This window comes from Carex rostrata, chromosome 1 (genome assembly GCF_964058835.1).
Source record: "Carex rostrata chromosome 1, lpCarRost1.2, whole genome shotgun sequence".
In the NCBI taxonomy this organism is placed as follows: Eukaryota; Viridiplantae; Streptophyta; class Magnoliopsida; order Poales; family Cyperaceae; genus Carex; species Carex rostrata.
Window position 1 is genome coordinate 2,446,254 of NC_135918.1, and position 25,005 is coordinate 2,471,258.

General features: G+C 33.7%; 2 protein-coding genes across 2 annotated transcripts; both read left to right on the plus strand.

Annotated features, from left to right (window-relative positions):
* The first annotated feature begins 1,976 nt into the window (after window positions 1-1,976).
* LOC144551702 (protein FAR1-RELATED SEQUENCE 9-like) lies at window positions 1,977-6,456 on the plus strand. The gene is made up of 5 exons (XM_078299778.1): window positions 1,977-2,486; window positions 3,086-3,501; window positions 3,979-5,085; window positions 5,534-5,631; window positions 6,000-6,456. Exons 1-4 carry the CDS (start codon window positions 2,034-2,036, stop codon window positions 5,535-5,537), a joined length of 1,980 nt encoding a protein of 659 aa, XP_078155904.1. The 5' UTR covers window positions 1,977-2,033; the 3' UTR covers window positions 5,538-5,631; window positions 6,000-6,456.
* A 10,679-nt stretch (window positions 6,457-17,135) lies between these two features.
* On the plus strand, window positions 17,136-20,657 carry LOC144551712 (PHD finger protein ALFIN-LIKE 8-like). The gene is made up of 5 exons (XM_078299788.1): window positions 17,136-17,406; window positions 17,521-17,553; window positions 18,645-18,873; window positions 19,308-19,434; window positions 19,831-20,657. Exons 1-5 carry the CDS (start codon window positions 17,313-17,315, stop codon window positions 20,122-20,124), a joined length of 777 nt encoding a protein of 258 aa, XP_078155914.1. The 5' UTR covers window positions 17,136-17,312; the 3' UTR covers window positions 20,125-20,657.
* Window positions 20,658-25,005: the final 4,348 nt, after the last annotated feature.

Consider the following 25,005-nt stretch of genomic DNA (forward strand, 5'->3'; position numbering starts at 1 on the left):
TGATTTGGTGGTAAAAGAGACATGAAAATATGTAGGCACAGCTTCTGAATTTTGATATAATATGAAAGTACACGTGACTTGCTTTCAGTGTTCTCAATTCTTACTGGACCTAGTTAATTGCAACATTCCACAGCAGCAGCTTGTAAATACGGCTCAATTGGTTGCAATATCCTTAGAACTTGTCTAGGTATTTGATAAAGTTTCAATCTACAAAAAATTCTATAACTTACCATGCCTTTTGCGTCGGCGACTTGGCGCTAGCTACCAGTGTAATTTCGTTTCCGAGACCCAAGAAGTAAAAGAACCACAAACGTCGATCCCGAGCAGGACCTGCTTTGACCTCTCCTTCAAATCTCTTCCTCCTCAATGCCCCTGCAAAAGTTAATTCTTCACTTGTTCTCCTGGCTCTTTTCACTGGCTTATCACCAAGTATAAATTCTTGAACCAAATAAGTAAAAGAAAAGAACATTATTTAATTATCTTCATAAATGTAGTACAAAAGATTCCACTCCTTACCCAAACTTACACACAGGGTCCATAGTTAACCTCCAGTGGTACAATGAAGATATATTATTCCTTTTCCCCTCTCCTACCTTTAAAATATTAAATATTTGCAGAATTGATTAATAATTATAAATTATCAATTGAGCTGATTGAATTGATATATTGTTGAGCATCATTGATACTATACAGGCTCTACTTATCATGCTTAAATCAGGTCAGGTACTGGGAAGGTCTGATAAAGACTGTTAAACCTTGGTTCCAACTTTTGCATGGTACAGAAGAAAATCCTGCAAATTCTAACACATACCTAATGGTATATACAAATACTGGCAGAAATTAGTATAGTTGCTACAAATTGGAGGGCATATATGCAAAAAAAAGATATTTGCTAGGTTATGGGTGAAAGAACAAAGTACAGTATATACAAAAAGAGACGGAGGCAACAGATATACAAAAAGAAATGCAAATTAACTATAAAAAATGCAAACTTATTAGAAAACAAAAAAGATATACAAAAAGAAATGTATGCATTGCCAAATAGAAAAATTGTGCGAAAAAAGGTGAAATTGAGAAGGTAACAGATTTTCTACATGACTTATAACACTCTGATTATGCAAGAATGATGAAATTGTGAAATTTTCTACATGATTGGAACTTATATATGGGCTGTGCAAGAAAGGTGAAATTGAGAAGGCAACAGATTTTTGAAATAGCGAAGGCAATGGATTTTCTACATGACATGATTTCTAAAGCGCATCAGCGTGATGTTGTGACCATAACACATTTTTATTGCAAATTATTTGATATCTACTACAAGTTGAACCTGACACGACTTGATGGCAATCAGAATTTTGTTTCATATTAGATTATGAATTCGTCATTTCTTCGATCACCTTGAGTGCATCAGAATATGTTGTTTTTAACAACTTACAAGAAACTATTATTGTTATACCAATTTCTTGACAAAACAGAAATTAAAAGCAGCAAAAATATGGAATTAAATAAGTAATTTATACTGACAAATCAATAAATAAGGAATATAACTTGGGAGGATAACTTACAAAGCGACTGGAGAGATATCTCAGACCGACGGGAGAGGAAGATATAGAGCAAAGGAGGGGCCGACCGACGGGAGGGAGGGAGAGATCTCAGAGGATGCGAATTTGTCAGGGCGATCCATGAGAGGAAGAGACGATGGGAGGGAGGTATCGCAGAGATGCGAATTCGCCAAAGGAGGGGTGATCTGCGTGAGGAAGAGACGGGAGCGAAGAGACGGAGATCTAACAGAAAAGTTAACGGAAAGATATTATTATATGATGCTATTCCAATTTTACCCTTTTGAAATTAACGGCTGTGATTAATTCGGACAAAAATCTGAAAAAAAATTCCGATCCATGACAGCATCACTCTTTTTTTAATATTTATGTATCATTCTACACGATACACGGTCAGGTATATGTTCTGGAACTGAATTCTCCGATCAGAGCCTTACTCCAAAGTCCGAAGTCCGAACTGCAACAACTCTAACCATGGCTTTCGACCCCAACTCCACTTCCATGAACTCCATTGACACTACCCCATCCCTAAACATGGCTTTCGACCCCAACTCTACTTCCACCTTACTCCCACTCGATCCTCAATCCAACGCGCCTCTCCCTACCGCCGTTGAATCCGACGACCCTACCCCATCCTCCTCTCACAATGAGTCCCTCGCCGCCGACGTAGATCCCTTTCTTCCCCGCGTCGGCATGGAGTTCGTCTCTTCTGGGGAAGCGCGCTCCTTCTACAGCGCTCATGCGGAGCGGGTCGGTTTCCGGGTCAGGAACAGCAAATCGTTCACTTCCCGGCTCAGCGACGCCATCATCATGCGGCGGTTTGTGTGCTCCCGCCAGGGTCAACCGAGCAAGAAAGACCCTTTCGACCTTACCAAGAGGAGACGCAACCGCACTTCCTCCCGTGAAGGCTGCCACGCCATGCTCCAGGTTATAAATTGGTAAATTAGTGTATCAGATGTTAAATTTGGGCATGATTGTAGACGATTTTTGGTGTTTAGACAATTTACTTGATGAATTCATGAGTTTACAAGCAATTCCATTTTTTCCTTAAATGTCATGCATGGTTTTTTGTAAAACATCTGAATTAGCAATTATTTAGCTAAGTACGAAGACAATATTCAACACCCAAATGCCTATTTTTGTTTTACTGGAATGCCCATAGTACCTGTTAGCTCATTTTTTTTCTCTTCTTCTCAGTGATGAAGGATTTTTGTTTTAAGAATTAGCGAGAGGAAGCTACCATGATGTTCTTGTTAGTGGAGGTTTATAATACAGTTCCAGTTTTGCTGGGTTATGCATAAATGTTAGACTTTATGGACAAATGTAATATATGTCTAATTTAAAATCCATTTAAAGAGAGCCTGTGACAAATTATTGCAAGAACACTCGTGAACCGATTCACAACAGTCTGAAATTTTGCCCATTAATTAGCACTATCATTTTCATTTAATTGTAAGTTTATAGCAATATCAGTGCGCTTGAATGTTTCATTTAACTAAGGTAATAATGTATAGTACTCATTCCAGGTGAACCGCCGTGAGAATAATGGGCCTTGGTACATCTCAAGATTTGTATTAGAACATTGTCACCCTTTGGGCCTCCTTTCAGACCCCTCTCCTCAGAAGAAGTTCCCAACGAAGCCATTGGATCCACTTCTGACAGGCGCTGACACTGTACCGCCACGTCAGAATGGGCTGGGCCCAGGAGGGGGCGTTGCACAAAGCCTTCTAGAATACTTCAAGAAGATGCAATGTGACAACCCAGCTTTCTTTTATGCGGTCCAACTGGATCGCAATAATTGTATAGGGAATTTGTTCTGGGCAGATTGTAGATCACGCATGGCATACACTTACTTTGGGGATGCTGTTTCGTTTGATATGACTTGTAAGAGAAACAAGCGGGCTGTCCCATTTGCGGCTTTCACAGGCTTCAATCACCACAGGTACTAGAATTGTGTCAATACATGAGCATTATGGTAAGGTACTGCTATGGTTCCAATTGTTCAAACCCAATTATATGCATCTGTAATCTTCAGTTCAAAATGGAGATCCAATGCTTCCTATTGATTGTTGCTATACACCTAATCTAGTGATGTCCCGATGCACGTTCCATTTTCCTCAAATAAGTTTAATTTTAACTGATTAAGCTTTGAATATATCCAGCATAGCCTGACATGTCTATCCTTAATCTGGTGAATCCTTTAGCTTTGAATTTTCGTCAATTTAGCCTCACTTTGCCTCCATTGTACAACCGAAAACCAAACAATTTTTTAACGACGAAGAAGAAGAAAAAGAAAACTATGAAATGTTTGATCAAATATGGAACCATAAGATAACAGTCGGTGCAGTTCAATACTATGCTGGATCAAACTACCAGAAATTCTGTTGTTAACCTAGTTTTAGTTTCCAATTAACTACAGGCAACTGATTGTCTTTGGCTGTGCTTTCATAACTGAAGAGACTGAAGAATCCTTCACATGGCTGTTTGACACATGGCGCACTCTCATGAGCTGCCACAAGCCCACCTCCATTACCACCTGCTATAATGAGCCAATGGAAACAGCAGTTTCTAGGGTTTTCCCAGATGTCAAACACAGGTTCTGCCAAAGAGACATCTTTAGTTGTTTAAAAGAGAGGCTTTCTGATGTCTATGCCTCAAACCCAGATTTTAAGCCTGAGCTGAAACGTGTTGTAAAAGGGTCTGAAACCCCTAATCAGTTTGAATCTGGCTGGGGGTCCCTCTTGGAACGGTACAATCTGACTGAGAATTTCTGGTTAGGGTTTTTTTATAATATACGGTGTAAGTGGGTCCCAGCTTTTCTAAAGGATACATTCTTTGGGGAGGTTTCTGATGGCATAAAGCCAGAAACTATGCAAAAGTTCTTTCAAAGGAATTCAATAACCACCACCACCTTGCGTGATTTGGTCACTCAATTTGACAAGGCAATGGTGTATCAGTACGAAAAGGAAATACAGGCAGATGCTTTAACTATACAAGCCCGACCCATTATGAAAACCCCATCACCTATGGAGAAACAAGCTTCTGAGGTTTACACGAGAACTATTTTTGATATTTTTCAAAAGGAGCTTGTTGAATCGTCAGGCTTCTTTGCTGAAATTTTCGAAGAGCAGGGACCGATCTGCAAATATCGTGTTGTTAGATTTGGTGATACTAACAACTTACACATGGTTAGTTACAACCCATCTGAAAAAAATTTAACCTGCAATTGTTTAAGATTTGAAAATACGGGAATACTGTGCTGCCATGCTTTGAGGGTTTTCATAGCTGCTGGTGAGCTCTTGATGCCAGAAGGCTATTACCTTAAAAGGTGGGGTAGGAATGCCAAAGGGAATGCATTGTATCTGAATCTGGCTAGCAACTGGGTGGACGATTTGTGTAGAGATGCAATTCGGCTTGCCGAGGAGGGGGCCACATGCCAGGCGGTGTATAAGGTTGCCAAATCAGCATTGTGCAAGGCACTTCAAGATGTTCGATCTGCAAAGAATGGGACATTCCATTTAACAAAGTATATTTTACCATTCTTTGCCCTTTTGTTTTCCAAAATTTTGTTTCGAGTAGAATTTTGTAAATGAGAGAGAATTGATTTACCATCATAAGGCGTGAATATATTGCTTAGATTCTGCTCAAATTTCTTTAATATTCCAGACACCGTCCATTTTGTCTTGTTCTTAGCATTTTAATCTTGTATGGTTTGGGTTATTACACGGTAAACACTACTTGTTCTCTTACAAATGATTATGTTGTCTTGCTTTACTTTTTTTTTTTTTTTTTTTTTTTGGAGATACTTCAAATTGCTCTCATCCCTTGTAAGTGCCTCCATTATTTAGGGTAAAGGAGTTATTTGGTAGTTTGGAGGAAATGAGGGATTGTTAGAGGCTAGGGTCACTTTTTTTCCTTCTTTTCTTTCTGATATCATAAAGTTCTCTTGACATTATATTTTTTATTTTGCATAGGTAATAGGGTAGGAGCTTTGTAGTTGGTTTGCTGAAACCCAAATGGGCGAGCATTTTTAGAAGATGGAGAAGTCATGTTAAGTGAGGAGACATACAAGGTAGTTTGGAATTATTGGCTAACCAAACCAGTTTTTGGGTCAAGGTTTGTTGTCCCAAATTCTCAGGTTCCTATCAGTCTGATTAGCATGTATTAAAACTTCTATTGAAAGTAAAAAAAAAATGCCCTATTAACACCGAAAAAGATTTCATCAAGAAACACTTAAAAAGAAAATAGAACTTTAGTATCCAAAGAAGTCTTATTTTGTGAATTTAGCGATACCAACTCTTCAGTTTGATTTGGTGTGACTTAAGCCTGCAATTTTTTTCTTTCTTATTTTGGCAAACCCGTGCTGACCTGAGCTGAACTTGGCCTAAATCCACTCATTGCTACATCTAATACAAGCTATTATATTTGTCCCTTGTGCAGGACATTCATTGTCTGTATAGTCATTATTTCAGATAGTACGAGAGGGAATACTAAGGAGACAAGAAATGATGCCGTATGTGCATCATATATGGCCAAATTTTGTTTTAGTATAAAACAAAAATATATAAATAACAAAATGTGGTTGTTAGTTTCTTAGCCATTAGTCCGGAGGTTTCTTGTAGTTTATTTGTTTGATTTAGCTCCCAGTTAACTTTTGTGGTGGAACTGTGTTATTCTTTGTTCTCTCATGTATAGTGTTTTTGCTGGTACTTGCATAGCTGAAAAATTATGAAACCGTGGATGTAACAATGTGCTACATAGTCGAGTATTATGTATAGTAATAATAATAGGTTAGGGAGTTCAGATTAGTAAGCTAAAAACTATTATCAATGTGGCACCATTTGCTTTGGATTGGTTTGGGGTTCCAGTCAAGTTCCTTGTACGGGTCGTATCTGGTTAGTTCTTATCTTCGGAGATATCTCAATTTTTCAGTTTATCTAAAGTCAGGCTAAATTTTCTCTGTGCCTATTCAGAATGCGGGGGTCAGTATTATTGTGTTTTGAGATTCTTGCATAAAGGATTTGAACGGTTCGGATTTTCCACGTAGGATTTGAACAGATTTGAACGGTCCTATTCAGTTTATCTAAAGTCGGGCTAAATTTTCTTGGTGCCTATTCAGAATGCGGACTTCAGTATTATTGTATTTTGAGATTCTTACAGAAAGGATTTGAACGGTCGGGATTTAAAGTTTGAGATATCTCAGAGATGTGCATTTGTATCTGATGTGGTGTGGTGTGGGTCATCTCTGGATCGAATCAATTTGGATTTTGAGTCAAATTAGATGAAGCGTAGGTCGGTTCAACTCAACTCAAATGTCGCGGTGAGTACAATTGTTTCGTTTAGGTATTGGTTCAATTCGGATGCACAGTACATGCTTGATAAATTAATTAAAATGGTATTTTAAATCGGTTGGATGTGCACGATCAACACTCAATATGTTGTAAATAACGGTATGCGCTAGTCAGGTAGTTGGGTACCGTCAAGTGATTAATCGATATGCAGTTTAATTGAAATTATTCATTCGATTAATCGTTTTTATTAAAATTATGTGTATATATTCATATTTAATTAAAAATAATTTATTTAACTCATCAAATTTATCAAATAAATTTATAAATTTAATATAACTTAGTTCCATTATTATAATATAATACTACGCTTATTTCTTCTTAACAATGCATACGCACTTTACATGTACAAGTAACACATTTATTTAATGCAAAAATAAATTCGAAAATTAGGCATTTTCAAATACTAACAACATATTATTTGAAAGAAATCAAACATTCCATCATAAAATCACTAAATTTAGTTGATGATAATAACTAAATTTCATATATGAACATGTCATACTAATTGAAAAAATTACATCAGTAAATAATATATGTTATATAAATAATCAAAGGTTTTAAATAGCGATTATCGCATTATAGCGGAAAGGTTAAAAAAAAGCTATTGTGAATAGATCAATAAATAACACAAAATTAATTAAGGAAATAGAATATTTATATTGAACCAGAACAAAGTCCAAATTACTATTCATAATATCTCTAATAATATCATAAACTATTTATCTTTTTCCATTCAAAATAACCTAAACATCATGGTATAAATTATATATTTTTCAATTAAAAAAACATAGATATCATGAAATAAACTATCTATCTTTTTTTCTATTTAGAAGTGAAATTAATTTGGACATTGAAAAAAATGATCTTTAAAATTAATTTTCAGTTTGAACTTTTATATCTTTATATAAGAGCCTATGTAGCATAGCATCCGTTATAGTGTGTAGCGTGTAGCGCAGATAGAGGACCGCTATTATAGCTATAGCGGTCGTAGCTGAAATAACGCACTTTTATCCCATAGCGTAGCGTTTAAGGTCTGAAAACACTATAGCGCTGCTATTGTGTCGCTAGCGCACTATTTAGAACACAATTAGAAGAATTAATTTCAATTTCAAATGTAAACATATATACAAATATTAGATGTATATCCAAACACAAATAAACTATAATGTATGATTTATGAAACTTATTATTACACACAATCACGGAAAAACAATGTGAAAATAAATTTTTACTGGAATGAACGGAAATAAATTAGAATAAACGGAATAATCGAGAATAATCGGCCGATTAATCGGAAAAATTTATTAACATACCTTCGATTAGTATATTCGTAATGATTTGACCGCCTTAACAATTAAATAGACATTTAATCGGCCGTTAAAACCGTTTTTTACAACACTGTTTAACATTATAGGATGGTATTAACTATTGGTTAAAAAATTCCATCTCTCTTTCATTGACATGAACTCAGTCTAATTCTATAAAAAAAAAAACCTGACGCTCGCATTTAGTATGAGATTTATTTATTATTTATAAATTTGGTAAATAATTCACTATTCAAATATACATCGTTTTGTTTCGATGGAAAGGACGAAGCTTGTACCAAATGAAATTTAGACGATTTTTATCATACGAGTGAAATTATTACCCAAATTATAAATATAATACCAGAGTGAAAACATTTTTTTTGTTTCTAGTTTTTAGCTTTCTACTGATCTTTTTATTATGCTTATGTTATATAGTTGTTATGGTCTTTTCGTTTAAACATTTTTATTAGTGTCTTTAACTTTTTAAAATGTGGAAATAGAAATCTGGACCTACTATGTTTCAAAAATAAATAATAAACAAAATAAGAGGGATGGTGATAATATTTACGTTCTTATTTATTTGGAAATTTCGAATTCATTAGCTAGTTTTGAAGTTCCTACGTTTTTGAAAAAAATGTTGAAAATCAGATTTGAATTAGATAAAAGATCTGTACAACTCTTTGTTAGAGGATCTCTTCTCACTTTTGTTGAGAGCATTGTTTTAAAATGCGGTTTTGTTCATGCATGCGGAAGGCCACTGCATACCGCATATGCGAAATGCGGCCACATATGCGGATTTGTATGTGGAAGTACATATGCGGTTTTACTATGCTTTGTTAAAGAATTATAGATAGAGTAAGGCTACGGTGCTATGGGTTGCATAGAGGACTACGGTGCTACGGCTCAATATTCGAGTTTTCAAAATCCTAACGGTCGATCCGAACTGTTCATTTTGTTCTCCATATTAATGTGTTAGGAGACCAAATTTTACATTTTTTGAAAAAAATTTACTATTTTTTTAGATAGGTAGAAAATCACTTGATCTAAAAAATTCTGCACCATTCAGATATTTGATTTTCTATCTATCTAAAAAAATAGTAAAAAATTTTCAAAAAATTGTAAAATTTGGTCTCCAAAAACATTAATATGGAGACTTGTTTGATCTAGTGGTTTGTGCTCTTTACCATATTATAAAGGTTATAAATTATAATTTCCTCCACCACAAAATAACTTTTAGGCTTTTAAATTTCAAGTCTGTATGGACCGTATATGTGTCTGTATATTCAAAACTGCATGAACTTGACTGCATGAGATTCTGTATGCAGAAGACCACTGCATAAGCATATCTGACCGCATATGCGATCCATGCGGCCGCATTTTAAAACACTGGTTGAGAGTGTAATTGGAACTCAAATGTTTTTTGAAAAAAATCCAAAAAACCGCTAGGGACAAGAAAGCAAGGAAATATAAAATAAACACCCGCTATGTTTCTTCTTCTTGCATAGTTTCTATTCGTCAAAATCAAAACGGGGAGTAAAAGACAGAAATAGTGAAAAAAAACTAAGAAGGATTGAACGTCACCATTTTTATGCTTTTATCGTGCTTTATTTTTTTCAAGTTCAATAACTTGCAATTTATAACTTAAATATCAAAGTGAAATCGTTAGATATGACCTATTTGTAAAATGAACATATTTTTACTTTCAAAGTTCAAACAGTCGATCAGAACCGTTCATCTTGTTCTCCATATTAATATGTGCTTGGAGACCAAATTTTACATTTTTCTGAATTTTTTTACTATTTATTAAGATGGGTACAAAAAATATCAAATTCAGACCATTGAATTTTGTACCCATCTTAATAAATAGTAAAACAATTCAGAAAAATGTAAAATTTGGTCTCCAAGCACATATTAATATGGAGAACAAGATGAACGGTTCGGATCGACTGTTTGAACTTTGAAATTAAAAATATGTTCATTTTACAAATAGATCCTTATGTCCATAGAAGCCTTTGCCTTAAATATATTATAAACGGAGGTATTTAACATGAAGATATTTAAAGTCTTCTATGTTTTTGTTTACTATATGATAAAAAATCCAAAATTCTTGCTGGATGACAGTCTGACAGATGATTAATTTCTTATCCTAAAAATGTATGACTACTTTTGGTTTGAAAATTTGCCTGGCGCTGTTGGCGGGGTTTGAGGATTGATTCGTCACACAAGGACACAAGTTGGTACCCAGGAAAGCTTTTGCTTTCAGTTTATGCTTTTTCTTCGAGGCTCCTAGCTTTCCCATGCGGAGACTAAAATTATGCGGCCATTTTTATTAATATTCTAAAAAAAAAAAAAAAAAAAATTAAAAATACTTTTCAATTTCATTTTTTTTTATAAATGTCTCGACCGCCAGGCCGACAGGTGGCCTAGAAATACCACCAGACCGCCAAGTTCACGGGTGGATCACAGCACAAGCGGACCGCCCTCCACGGGCGGTCCACTCTTTTTTTTTTTTTTAGAGAGATCTTAGTATTTTGATTAAAATAATTTTGTAAAGAAAAAGTTTTCTTGTTTAGAGTGTATGCCAAAAAATAAGACATTTGATATATTTATGAAGTGATGTCGTAACTTTTGTGGTTCGAATCTCATATATGTATGTGTATGTGTATGTGTATGTGCATGTGTATGTGTATCTGTATGTGTATGTGTGTGAGTATGTGTGTGTGTATGTGTATGTATATGTCTAATGTCTGTGTCTGTGTGTGTGTGTATTATAAAAATCGAAAAAAGAGAAGAAGATCAACAAGCTGTCAGAGCTTGAAATTTTTTGAATAAAGACCAAGTTCTTAATTAGTGTTATATTTAGACTTATAATATCCAACTGACAAATAAAATCAAATTTCACCAAAAACATAAAAAAAATCAAATCAAAGTTATAAAGAATTACGACATCACTTTATAAATATATTAAATGTCTTATTTTTTGACATACACTCTAAACAAGAAAATTTTTTCTTCACAAAATTATTTAAATAAAAATACTAAGATCTCTCTAAAAAACAAAAAACAAAAGAGTGGACCGCCCGTGGGGGGGGGTCCGCTTGTGCTGTGATCCGCCCGTGGGCCTGGCAGTCTGGTGGCATTTCTGGGCCGCCCATCAGCCTGACGGTCGGAGCATTTATAAAAAAAATGAAATCGGAGGACATTTTTAAAATTTTCTTTTTTTTTAGGGTATTAATAAAAATGGCCGAAAAGTATGGGACGAGATGCCTTTATTGAAATGACTGTATTCTTTTGTCAGCGAAATAACTTAACGGTAATTGTTTTATTTTCTGTAGATTAGATAATTAAAATATTTTTTTAAGAGCAGTTAGGAAACATTGACCGCATTACAAGACCCTTTTAATCTATTTTTATGCTTGAATTGATGAGAATAGTAGTTAATCTCAAAATAATTATTATTCGGAATAGCAAAATTATTAAAATAACTACTATTTTTTAGCTATTCGAAATAGCTATAACAGCGTTAATTCTTTATTTCTTGTAAATATTAAAACAACTACTATTTTTGTGTGCGAAGAAAGAAAAAAAAATGTTTCTTTATAGAATTTCCATCACATAGTTCCGATCTGACAAAATTGATGTCGCTTCTACTATCTCTATGTCAATTTTTTTTTTTTTAGGATCACATTAAAATAACACTATTTTTTTATCGCACTTGCCAATCTTTCATCTTTATTAGCATCACATTAACACTATTTTTTTTTAGGTTACAACCATTCACCATTCCAAATATACAATTAAATTAACACTATTTTAATTGATGTCGCACTTGCCTATCTTTCATCTTTATTAGCATCACATTAACACTATTTTTTTTTAGGTTACAACCATTTACCATTCCAAATATACAATTAAATTAACACTATTTTAATTGATGTCGCACTTGCCTATCTTTCATCTTTATTAGCATCACATTAACACTATTTTTTTTTAGTTTACAACCATTCACCATTCCAAATATACAATTAAAATAACAAAAATAAAAACTTTAAGTTATTTAATAATTGTTATTCAAAAAGAATTCTCAAAATAGATACAACTTTTTATAAATTAAATGTCATAGAAGGATCACAATATTTTTTAGATTACATAGAAGTGACTTTTGAACCGGGATCAATAACTCAGAATCTAAGCATTTTTATTTTTTTTCCAATAACACATAAAGAAATATATTAATTTTTCTTACAGCCGCGAAAAATCCGGCCTGAAAAATATTGATCCGGGTTATTTGTTGCAGTCTTTCTAATAAATCAAATTATATTGTATTTCATCTATTTTTAAAGAAATATATTCAATATTTCTAATATTTCAATACAAAAAATAAAAAAATTTCTGTTTAAAAAAAATACAATTTTTTGGTGAATGGTTAACCGAATATATTGTTTTGAGTCTGGGAATCCATTGACCGGAAATTTGTCACAAATCCGGTTATTGGATAACCGGATTGGGTATTTTTCTAATTTCATTCAAACAGTGGGTAGATTCTGTAATTTTATATTTTTTTTTGGGTATTTATAAAAATTTCGGAGTTCTCTGATTCTACTCTATGTTCAATTCAATGTTATTCCATCTGTCGTTAGCAAATAGACTAACATTGTTCTGTACATTATCAAACATATTAACAACCGACCAATTGTTACAAGAGAAAGGTTTGTTACAAATAATTGCGACTATATACAAATCTAGAATGCAACAAGATATATGGCATTACCCGAAGGGTACGTACACGCCAAATTTCTGACGTCGTATACCTATTTTTGGAGAAAAAAATGTCATGGGTGCTGGAGTCTGCATAATGAACATTTTTTTAAAAATAAAATAAGGTATGTAGGTCTAAAATAATTGTGAAGATTATTTCATGTGGTAGGCCGGAGGCGGAAATTTTTTAAATCGGGTAAATTTTTTTTAATAAAAAATAAGAAGTGTTACTTGTGAGATTTTGATTTTTTTTTTATTAAAAAAGTTCTAAGATATTAGAAATCTCCTAAATTATACACAATTTTTTTAATTTTAAGAATGGTGGTCAATAGTATAAAATTTTACAAAAAATATGGGGGTCAATTTTCTTGTACATGTAGCATTTTACTATAAATTATACAATAAAAGTCCACTTCATTTTGAATAAATAAATAAATATCAATTGACCTCCATTCTACACTGTCACTACCTCTGCCTTTGGTAGTACTATACTTATATCATACAATTACACATAGCCCGAGATGGATGTAAGTTGAAGGTATGTGGTTATATTTAAAAAAAAAAATATTTATATATAATTTTTTACATATTTTACTAAAATGTTATGGTGCTATAAAATTGTCTTTCATTTTCTATCGAAAAAATTTATATAATTGACCCATACGTGTTTGATTTTTATAGTTTGAAAATCTAATTCCACTCCACATGCAGTCATCTTTTATGATTTTCTTATGATTGTAGCTACATGTGCAAAAAATTTAAATCTTATCCATTCATATTCGAATATATATGTAGATATTGACAAAATATGGATAATGCGGTATGGAAATGAATATACTGTCTTTAATAAGAAGTTAATAAAGTGATTATTTGAATACGAATAATTTCAATATCTTTTTAATAGGAAATATCTGTTTAAGAGACTTATATATCACATTCAATCTTGGAAATTTAATATATAATTTTACTAGTTATTACTCAATTATTAATCTTTATATTTCAATTACTAAATTACAGTAAATCCCACTATTTGCAGTGCATTCCTCCATGCATTTCACCTTCTATATATTAAGTTTTATAATTTGATGGTGTAGTCAGGGGCGGACGCAGGATTTTTGTCAGGGCGGGGCAATAATCGGATGCAAATAGCTTATCGGGTTCAAATCCAATAGCTTATCGGGTATAATTCAACATAACAAAAAAAACTACCAATCAATATAATAAAAATCCTAAATTACTTGAAAAAAATCAACAATTCAACATCTATAGGACATTTGAAATCAACATTTTGGTTCAACTTGGCAACCTCTGCCTTTGAATTAAAAAAATATATATATTTTGGTTCAACTAATTTTCGATATTTGGGATCAGCGCCTATTTGGGCTCCGCTAATTTGTTTCGCTCAGAGTTTATATGAGCTCCGTTCCATCTATTAGAATTCCAGAATGGACTACAAGGGGGCAATTTGAATTCCAGGGAGGGGCAGAGGTCCGAAAAGCAGATTTTTAGCACTATTTTGAAAAATCCAGCGGGGGCCTGGGTGTAGTTTAATTAACAAGAGGATAATTAATGATTATTAAACGTTGGCTAAATATGTGATTTCCAAACAACAAACTTGTAAAATGAAGTTTGTGTTATTAACCTTATAATTACACATATAATATGCGCATATACTTTTGCGAAAAATGCAATAATTACATCTTAATATTTAAAATATACTAAAAAAACTGCATTATTTGATAATATGCAATCCGCATCGTATTAATCTAATATTAGATATGTTTTGCTATTCAATGCATTTGTATCCTTTTATATATAATAACAAATATGGAAATAATTTGACTACGATATGTCTGTATCCAATTAATTTGCACCTCTAAATCTGATAATAACAGTTACTTTAAAATGTGCGCAGCGCATGTATGGACTATGGACTCTGGTCAGGATCTGTATCAGAGCAGTACTGTATGGTGGAGTTCACAATTTTATGGTCCAGATTTAATTTCAATCGGATCAAATTCAATTCAGTATTTATTTAGATCGTAGGAATCTTCTTTAAAATATGTGCCATTAAAGAATGTTCTGATTCATTTCACTCTATACAAATTTCTGTAGCCACAGGCAGTAAAAAATTAAAGCATTCAGAATTATGGTTTGCATAATATCACGTAAGATTTGGCTCGCCACACACTCATTTTAAATATTTTGCAGTGTTTTAAATAGCTAGTTATAGCAGCGTTATAGTTTTTATGAATCATAAACACTAAGTTATGAGATAAAAGTGCGCTAACTCAGCTACGACCGCTGTTACCGCTATATGTGACCCGCTATGCTACATGGACTTTTTTTGCAATTTATACAGACTTCTGTACTTCTATTCTTATTTCTAATGCTACATGGTCTTCTACAATAAGTATGCTAAACCAAACTATGTGCTTCTATTTATTTGTGATTTATTCTCTCATTCTATATTGAGAAATATTCAAATATTAATTCTTCATTTTGATTGCTCTTCGCATAGTATTAATTTGTAAAATTATTATCGTTCGTTTCAATTGAAAGCTGATTTTGATTATTATTATAATATATAAAATGTTTAAATATGTATATTGACTTCATTTACCTTATAAAATTAATCGCTCTTTGTCTATTATAATATGTAATACTATGAAGTATGAACTATTAAATAATGTTATTTTTTAGATTTTTTTTTCCTTCTTATTTCCATAATCGATAAAAAGTATAGACTTAGATTAGTTGTCATTTAGTTGTTATATCAATTCTCTAATATTAATTATGTTGATAATTAGTAGAAATATAGAATATAAAATTTGAAAAGGAAAAATCGCTATGTATGATAGCTTCGGTTACAGCTACGCTATTCGCAATAGCTTTTTTTTTTTCTCCCCGCTATGCCGCTATAATCGCTATTTAGAACTTTGATAATTTGTGATAATTAATATTCAAATACCTTTTGATTTTATCTAGCCTGCGCAGATTTGCCCTAGGCTGCAGTGCTATTGGTGATCTTTGAGAGTTGAATTATTGTATTTCATTAAAAGAATCTAATATAATGAAAATTATTAGAGATTATATGTTATGAAATTTATGGTTTGATAGAAATAAAATTATTTTTAAAGGAGAATAGGTACAGGATGTTTATGTTTAGAGGCAAAAATTTTAGCTATTGCTAGATTTTGTGCTTTAAATAAAAAATTATATCTTACATCTCAATTGAATCTAATTTTTTCTTATAATTTGAAATATTTGATAGGATTTACACTGATGATTTTCATAGATAGTGGCTACACAGGTTTCAATCTCTATGCTTAGAGCAGGGATCAGTTCCAAAAGTGGTGATACCAGCTCTACTGAGAATGAAATCTGCTCCTTTTCTTGAGAAAAGGAGGACCCTCCTATTCTCCAATCCGAACCGTTTAAAATCGATTGAACGGCTTCAATTACATCTGATTTATTTGTGCTTTGAGATTCGTGCCATGTTAAAAAGAAATTGAAGCTGTTTGATCGATGTTGAACGGTTTGGATTGGAGAATAGGAGGGTCCTCCTTTTCTCAAGAAAAGGAGCAGATTGGCTTCCGCTCTACTGAAGATTCTGACAGTAGCTTCAGCTCCTCTTTGCAAACTTTTGCAGTTTCTTAATTTCTAGAGGTTTTACTGCTTATTTTTCGTATTTTGTAATATTCTGGAGTTTTAGTAGGGGCTGTTATGTTTTTGTTATGCAAATGTGATGTCATGCTTTTGTGAATTCTTAGTTGTATCAGGTTGTAATCTGTTTATGTTAGAGCTATTTCTCAATACCATTAGATTAACTCTGCTTTAATACTTAGTACAGTCTGATAGTACCAGTGAACAATATATGAATCTTCATGTTAATGAAAATCGAGGGAAGATTTTACTTCATTCAAAAAGAAAAAGAAAAAATATTCAAATACTTCATTAGTATACCCGACCGTCATTTAGATTTTTGCTGTAGCATTGTATTGGAACGACTTCATAATCTGAAGCGCTCGATCAGTATCGGACAATTATCAGCCGTTCGTTTGCATTTCAAGTTCCGTGCATCACGGGAATGCACATTTATAAGTGTAATTAAAAACGTGTATTTACGGGGGTGTGAACGCAAAAGAACCCGAAACGAGAAATCACTCAAAAAGAGAGACTAGTGGAGAAAACAAAGAAACCCTTCATAACCCCCTTTCTTCTTCTCCAAACTCTCTAGCAACTCCTCCAGAACCCTAAACCTAATTCGTCTCTCTCTTTGCTTCCTTTACAATTCTCCTACTCGCCTCTCACCAATTCCGATAAAAATTCCGAGTATGGACGGCGCAGCGTACAATCCACGGACGCCAGAGGAAGTTTTTAAGGATTTCAGAGCTAGGCGCGCTGGAATAATCAAAGCCCTCACTACTGGTATCGGTTTTTCTTGAAATTGATTCCGATTTCATCCCAATTTCTGAAAAGTTTTCGCCTTTATTTTCTAATTCCTGAAAATTGTTCTTTTACCTGTCTTTTGACGCTTTTCAGACGTCGAGAAGTTTTATCAGGACTGCGATCCAGGTTAGGTTTTGTCTCATTTGTTATTAACATTTATTTTACTACTTTCTCACTTTCTTTTTAATTTATAATTTTTGGTGCTTTTCCTCTCTTCAGTCTTCCCTTTCCTTTTCGTTGCCGAGTGTTTAGTTCTCTATTATTAGGAATTTACTTCGGGCACTTGTATAATTATTAGGAATTTTACAGATATGTTCCTAGTAATCGTGAAATTAATGTTGATACCCTTAAAATTTTAGTTTAATGACAAAAATTCTAATTGAATGCGTCTTACAACCTAAGGCCATGGAATTTCTGAGTTTTTGTCGTTTGTCTTTTTCCTTATCCAATGCCCCATCGCAATACTTTCAGTGTTCCTGTGGCTCAGCCCGTGTTGCTTTCGCAGTAGCTGTGTTGAATAGGCAGCAAACGCATTACCAGCTACATAATACATCCACATAAGATCCATCTTCAGAAACATTTGACCCAAGTCCCAAAGAGTTATTTTTTCCTTTTATCAATAAGAGGCTGGGGCCCACGTACAACACAACTACTCCCACCAAATTAAAGAGGAAAATATTTTCTCCGATATCTTCTCCAATTCGAATTGTATAATTTGTTGACTAGTCAATTTTATTTCGAGTGCAAATGTAAATTAGGGTAACTTCCCCTCATTAAATGATGAAGACTACTAAGCAAAGATGGATATCTGTGCTTTTGTTCCATAAGTCTCTTCTGAAAAATATGGGATTGTCGCGGTCAATGATTGCGGCATCCAGTTTCAGTGTTACATTACAGTTATCTGGTAGAGACCCTTCCAGAGTTGCAGCGGTGCAGGTCCTACTAACAACCAGCAATCAGCAACCAAGTGGCCTTAAATATTAAGGGATGGTGAGGTTGGTCTTGGTCCATCATTGACTTTGCAAAGGAGCCTTTAGGAATAGAACAAAATATCTTCACTCCAATATATCTGTCAAGTTCATCCTTTTACAATGGGGGGTTGGTACTTATCTTTTTTTCAGGCTCACTGCATTACTGCCAATTCAGGTTCAAGTACTGGAAGTCTGGAACAAACCAAATATTATGTGAAATACTGACATGGCATATTCTTGATGCAGAGAAGGAGAACTTGTGCTTGTATGGACTGCCAAATGAGACATGGGAGGTGAACTTGCCGGCAGAGGAGGTACCGCCTGAACTGCCCGAACCAGCGCTGGGAATTAATTTTGCAAGAGATGGGATGGATGAAAAGGATTGGCTGGCTCTTGTGGCGGTGCATAGCGATGCGTGGCTACTCTCGGTTTCATTTTACTTTGGAGCCCGCTTTGGATTCAGCAAAGAGGATAGGTAATGCAGAAGAGGATGTAGCTTTTTATTTGTGCCAGCATATATTGTGTGCTGCACATGCATGTATGAAGATATTTGTTTCTAGCCTGTCTGTACATCAAAACCCACCTATAGTGCGGTTATATTATCAATTAATTGCTAAAGTAGTAACCTGTGTTTAGAAAGCGAGAGAAGGTAATTTTAAGTAAATTGAAAATGTTGAATTAAGATGAAAAATATAAAGAGCTATATTTTTCAATGTGTATTTGTACAATGTTGTTTGGACTAAAGGCTTGGTTGTTGTTGTATTTGTACAATGTAGATAAATACATTTATTAAAGAGTAAGTCAGGTTAGGCACTGTTTTTTTTTTTTTTTTTCTAAATAAATATGTTTATGAAAACTGAGCAAGATATATTCAAACAAATTACAATACTTTGGTATGTTGCATTGCAGGAAAAGGCTTTTCATGATGATTAATGGCCTTCCCACCATTTATGAAGTTGTGACTGGTGCAGTGAAGAAGCCAACCAAAGAGAAAACACCAAAAAGTAACACCAAAAACATTAAATCAGGTTCCAAGGTAATAAACTCTGCATTATTTAGATATCTAAAGACATCCTAATTATTCTACTGCTATTTTTATTTTTGCATAAATAGCAGTCAAGTATCTAAAGGTTAATTACAATTACCATATTTGCGCTTAACTTCTTCATATGAAGTGAACCAAATGACACCTAACTTTGTATTGTATAAAACTTACAGAACCAACATGTAAATATGCTTGGTGGGTTTTTGATTCAACTAAGCCTATTAACATAGGTTCCAATTAGGGTTCAGATAATTATGAATATTTTATCAATGCATGCCCCTTTTTAATAACTTCAATGAGTTGAACATTTGGTTTTACTCTTCTTTTATTTGCATGTACTTGATCATAAAACAAGTTGATTGACATTGCTTATTTCCATGTTGTCAGTCTGATGCACCACCCCCAAGAACTGCAAAGCCAACTCCGGCCCTGCCAAAAGAGGAGGGCGATGAAGGTGAAGACAATATTGGGGGCGAGGAGGGGGAAGAGAACGAGGACGAGCATGAGAACACCCTGTGCGGGGCTTGTGGGGACAACTACGCTGGCGATGAGTTCTGGATCTGCTGTGATGCTTGTGAGAAGTGGTTCCATGGCAAGTGTGTCAAAATAACCCCGGCCCGAGCTGAGCACATTAAGCAGTACAAGTGCCCTGGTTGCAGCAATAAGCGTGCTCGGGCTTGATGGTTGGTCATGTAATGCCCCTCATTGTAGAGTCTCTCTCTTTTCAAAATGTTACAAGAAAAATTAAAAAAGATGCAGACAGGACGTAGAGGAGTTCTATTTTGCAAGTCTTAGGCATAACTTTCTTTTGTCGCAGCTGAAGTTGAATTAATTTTCAGATGCTAGGATGCCTAGACTTGCAGAAATTACTATCCTTCTGCCTTTTTGCAGTCTTTTTAGTTTTTCAGTGATTGTTTTGAAAAGGGGAGCCTTCTTTGGACATATTGTTAGTTGTTGGCGATGATGGTAGTTTTTCTGAATTTGGTTTCTTTGGGATGGTTTCTTAGTCAAACTGTGTAGCAAGTTCCTGGATAGAAAAAGTGCACCAGAGAAAACTGTTGCAAAGGAATTGGAGTTACCTTGTAGTTTAGATTTATGTCGCTCATGTAGTGCTTAATTAAGGATTAGTTGATGTTGTTCTTGTAGCGTAGGTGTTTCTGTATTATGATGTGTAGTAGAAAACAGCTTTGAAGGGACGTTGTGTTAATTATGGAGCTTAATTTTGTGGTCTTAAAAGTGTGTTTATTTTAGCTGCTTAAACTCGGGAAGAAAGTTGGATCTCTTTTACCACAGGTTTTATGTTTGCATAATTTTAGCATTGCTAGTAATTTATATTTTAACCTATCTATGACATAATTGTGGTTAGATGATGATGTACTAGGGCTATAATAACTGTAGTGTGTTTGGGCTGTTGGGTAGTAGTTGTTCTTGCCTTTTTGAATGAGCGGGGAGGTGGAAGTATAAAAATGCTTGGGCTATATTTATCACTACAATGTCAAATTATGTTCTGTTGGCATACGGTTCTACTCTTGGTGTTATTCTGCTGATCTTTGATCTCACTATGTATTATTTTATTGAAACATCAGATTTTTGCTGTTTAAACTCACGTTGTTAATTTGTCAATGCTATGCTATTTTGTAGTTTGTACACAAGCAAACTTACATTGTTAGTTACTCTCATTGGCGTTATTCTTAGATGTTTTTCATTTATTGGGCCAACTTCTCTGGCAGGCCTGATTGTTAACACATTGAAGAAATAAATTGATCTTTGACAAATGGATATGGAGACAAAAAAAAAGACTTCTATTAATAAGTCGCTATAAAGTCCGGACGGTATAGTTTAAATTCCACCTGACCAGATAACTCACTAAAACGTTTTTTTATTACATAAATACATAATAGTGGTTAATTAGATACAACTCGAATCATTTGATCTACACCAGTTGGTCTAGAACTACTTGAGACTCGCCAATTGTAGATAACGCACCATGTTCTCTAGGCGTTAAGCGAAACCACCAAGTGTTTTTTTTTTTTTTAATATTTCTCCGTGTCTTTCATGTCAAGAAAATAATCCTAAAATGTAGTCACGTTTCACTCGATGCATGGCGTCGTCATTGAGAGTGGGGCAACTGACATTCACCTTGTTGTGTTGCATATTCTCCAACGATCATGCATGCACTTGATCAATGAATAGATGCTTTTGTATATTTCACATTTTGAAATACATGGCCCCCAAGAAAATTTTCTCTATTTTGTTAGATAAATGCTAGTTACACACAAATAGTAGTGTTACTATTTCAAGTAACAGACCTTAGACCTAGCTACAAGAATTCCAGCAAGGTGTTGTTATTTCCTGTGGTCGTTGCTATTTTATAAAATGACAAATCAAATCGTCAGGATCTGAATTTTGTAGCAAATAATTGATTTTCTGTGACATTTTTTTCACTTAACTCAATAAATACTATTTTTTTTAAGAGAATCAATAAAAACTATTTAGTTGTAACTTTTCATAATATTGCAAGTTTTTTGTTTGGTGAAAGCTTTATATGTCACTGTTGCGTGTATACTATTTTGGGATTATTGCTTGGAAGAACTATGTTATAATTTGCAAGTAAAGATTTAATTTGATTGCTATAATATCGGTTGAGAAAACTCACAGAAGTACAATTCCATAAAAATGTATCACTGCATGACAGATTTGTTCAGCTACTGCATTCTAAGATTTGGATTCGTATATTAATGCATTCTTACGAGATGAATGAAGCTTAATATATTTAATAATGCATCACATGATGGCAGTAGCGAGACTAGAGTTGCATATATTTTAAATAAAAATATTTAAATATGATCAAATAGCAAATCATAATGACATCCGAATCATTATCAGATAAACTTAATGATCATATTTAGTTTGGTTGCTACTTAAATTTAAAGAAGATAGTTGCTTATTCGTTTAACAACTTAAGTAATTATTTAAATTAATATGTCCGAAGGTGAGTGAAATTGAAAAATAAATTTGTCTATGACAATAAACTCCATATAACAATGAACTCTATATATATAGAGTAAATATAAAATAAATTAATCTATTTGAAAATATGATTTAACTTAATTAGTAAGTTTAATTTCTTATATTTTATATTTCGTTTGACATTTCAGTGTGAAGTGAGAGGAAACATATTTTTTTACAATGGTCAGGGATAGAGTTAGACTTTTGAATTATGGAGGTCAAACACATATAGGATCAATCATATAAATTTTTTCTGTGAAAAATAGAGATCAATTTTACAATACATGACATTTTACTCTAAAATGTATAAAAAATCATACTTAAATACAAACAACTTTTTAAATAAATGGGGGTCAACTGCATATACATATGCAGTTGGCGACCGATAGCTGCATCCATAATTCCATGTAGTCCTTCTTATGCGGTTTTGAGTATGTGTTCCACATATGCGGATATGCAGGCAACATATGCAGATATGTCGTCCGTATATGCGGATATGCGGGCTGCAGATGCGATCCATTCCATTGCTCCCAAATCTGAAAAGGACCCATAAAAATATTACTTTAGAGAAGGCTTGAGCCCATGACCTATAAAAATGTGGTAAAAACATAAACTGCTTGGCTAGAACACTCGATATTTTTATTAATGCCATAAAAAATGAATTATCAAATATGCCCTCTGATTTTTTTTTTAAATGCCCTGATCGCTCAAACAAGGGACATATTTGAGGGCAACTAAGGGTCAGAAGTAAAAAGTTGATCTCACAGGATCACTCTGAGAGTTGTTGAATTAGTTGAATAAGCTTGAGATTGATTGCGTATATTGAAGTTGTGGTGCACAAGCAACAACGGCTTTCTCTAGATCTGGTAATTCGAAATGTTGAAGTTGGGGGCGGCTAGAGTCCTTATCCAAACCTTGGTATTGCTTCTATTTATAGAGAGCTGATAAAAACGAGGTAATTTGACCCGACCGTTATAATGGTTCATGGACCGTTACAATGGAATGTCAACTTATGCTGGTTTAGACTGCCGGGAACCATAATGGTAGATTTTGTGTATAATGGTCCTTGACCCTTATAACGGTTTCCACAACAGAATTCCTCTGGAACATTGACCGTCAGGTGACGGTTCCAATAGATTTAAACTATCACACGTCAGTAAAGGATTTATTTATTCCATTACAACGGTTCCTGGACCATTATAACGGTAGGTCTCACTTAGTTCATTCTCAAGCTTATTTTACCAATTTTACAGATTAATTATCCTAATATTGAGATGATACTTCTGCTGTCCAATGTCTTGTGCTTCATGAATATATCCTTGATGTTGTACAACAGTTTATTAATTCATCATTAATGTGTAATTATTGAATCTTCTGTTGTCATGAACCTCCACAATATCTCAAGAAGGAAAACTATAAAATGTAATTTATATATGTTTCGCAAATCTAGTCAAAAAGACAAGTAGATTACGGTACAAACCAACAATAAGTACACGAAACAAACTCATCGTTCGATGTTGGAGGCTCTGCATCAACTTTTTTTTTCAAACCATATTCGTACGGGTTTTTCACAAAATCATCGTCTAAATTTTCAAACCGAATAGGCTGCCTACAAAATATTTTTTTTAACAAATCATATTTTAAAAGGGCATGTTTTTTCCTCATTCCTACCTCGACCACTTATTAACACTCCTCTCGCTATGCCACGATTGGACGATCTACCTCGGTTGCTACTATTAATCATGTTCAACAACAAAACAAACATAAAATAATACAATTCATATACAACATATTATACTACAACATAAAATAATATAATCCAGACACAACACAAAATAATACAATACCGTAGAGTTCATAAAATAATACAACATAAAATTCAGATATTAAAAACCAGTTCAAACATAAAATTATACAAGCCAATAGAGTTCATAAAATACTATGACACAATAGAATTCAGACCATGGCTTATGAGCTGAGGAACTTGCTCCACTCTTATCCTCAGCCTGGCGGACGCACACATGACACTCCTACTTAATGAGACGAGCGTCATTCACCGGATCTGCATTCTTATTGATGCAATTGGGGTGAACAACTATGCCACAGTTAAAACAAAAGAACATATCCACCATATCTCCCTTCACCTGACATAAGCAGCAATGTCCCCATCCAGTTGGAGGGTTCATGTCTTCCAAGTCATCATAGCACATTTCTCTAATTGACGGATCAACAGTACTAAGAAATTCTTCGAGATTGATGACTCTAAATAAGTATTACTAACTTTTAGTATATAAAAATATACTTAGTTACCCTAATTCTACTATGTCGGATTACAAGTGTATAATCCTACCGTGTATTAGTGTCGGGTGTCGATTCACATGGATAGATCTTATAATGATTAACAATGTTATACTAGTCTAGGTTCTCCGGTTTGTTTATTTGTTTGTGTGCTAATAATAATAATAATAATAATAATAATAATAATAATAATAATAATAATAATAATAAGTATAGGTTGATTTTACAGTTTACTCTGGCTAGGTTTTAGGTGGA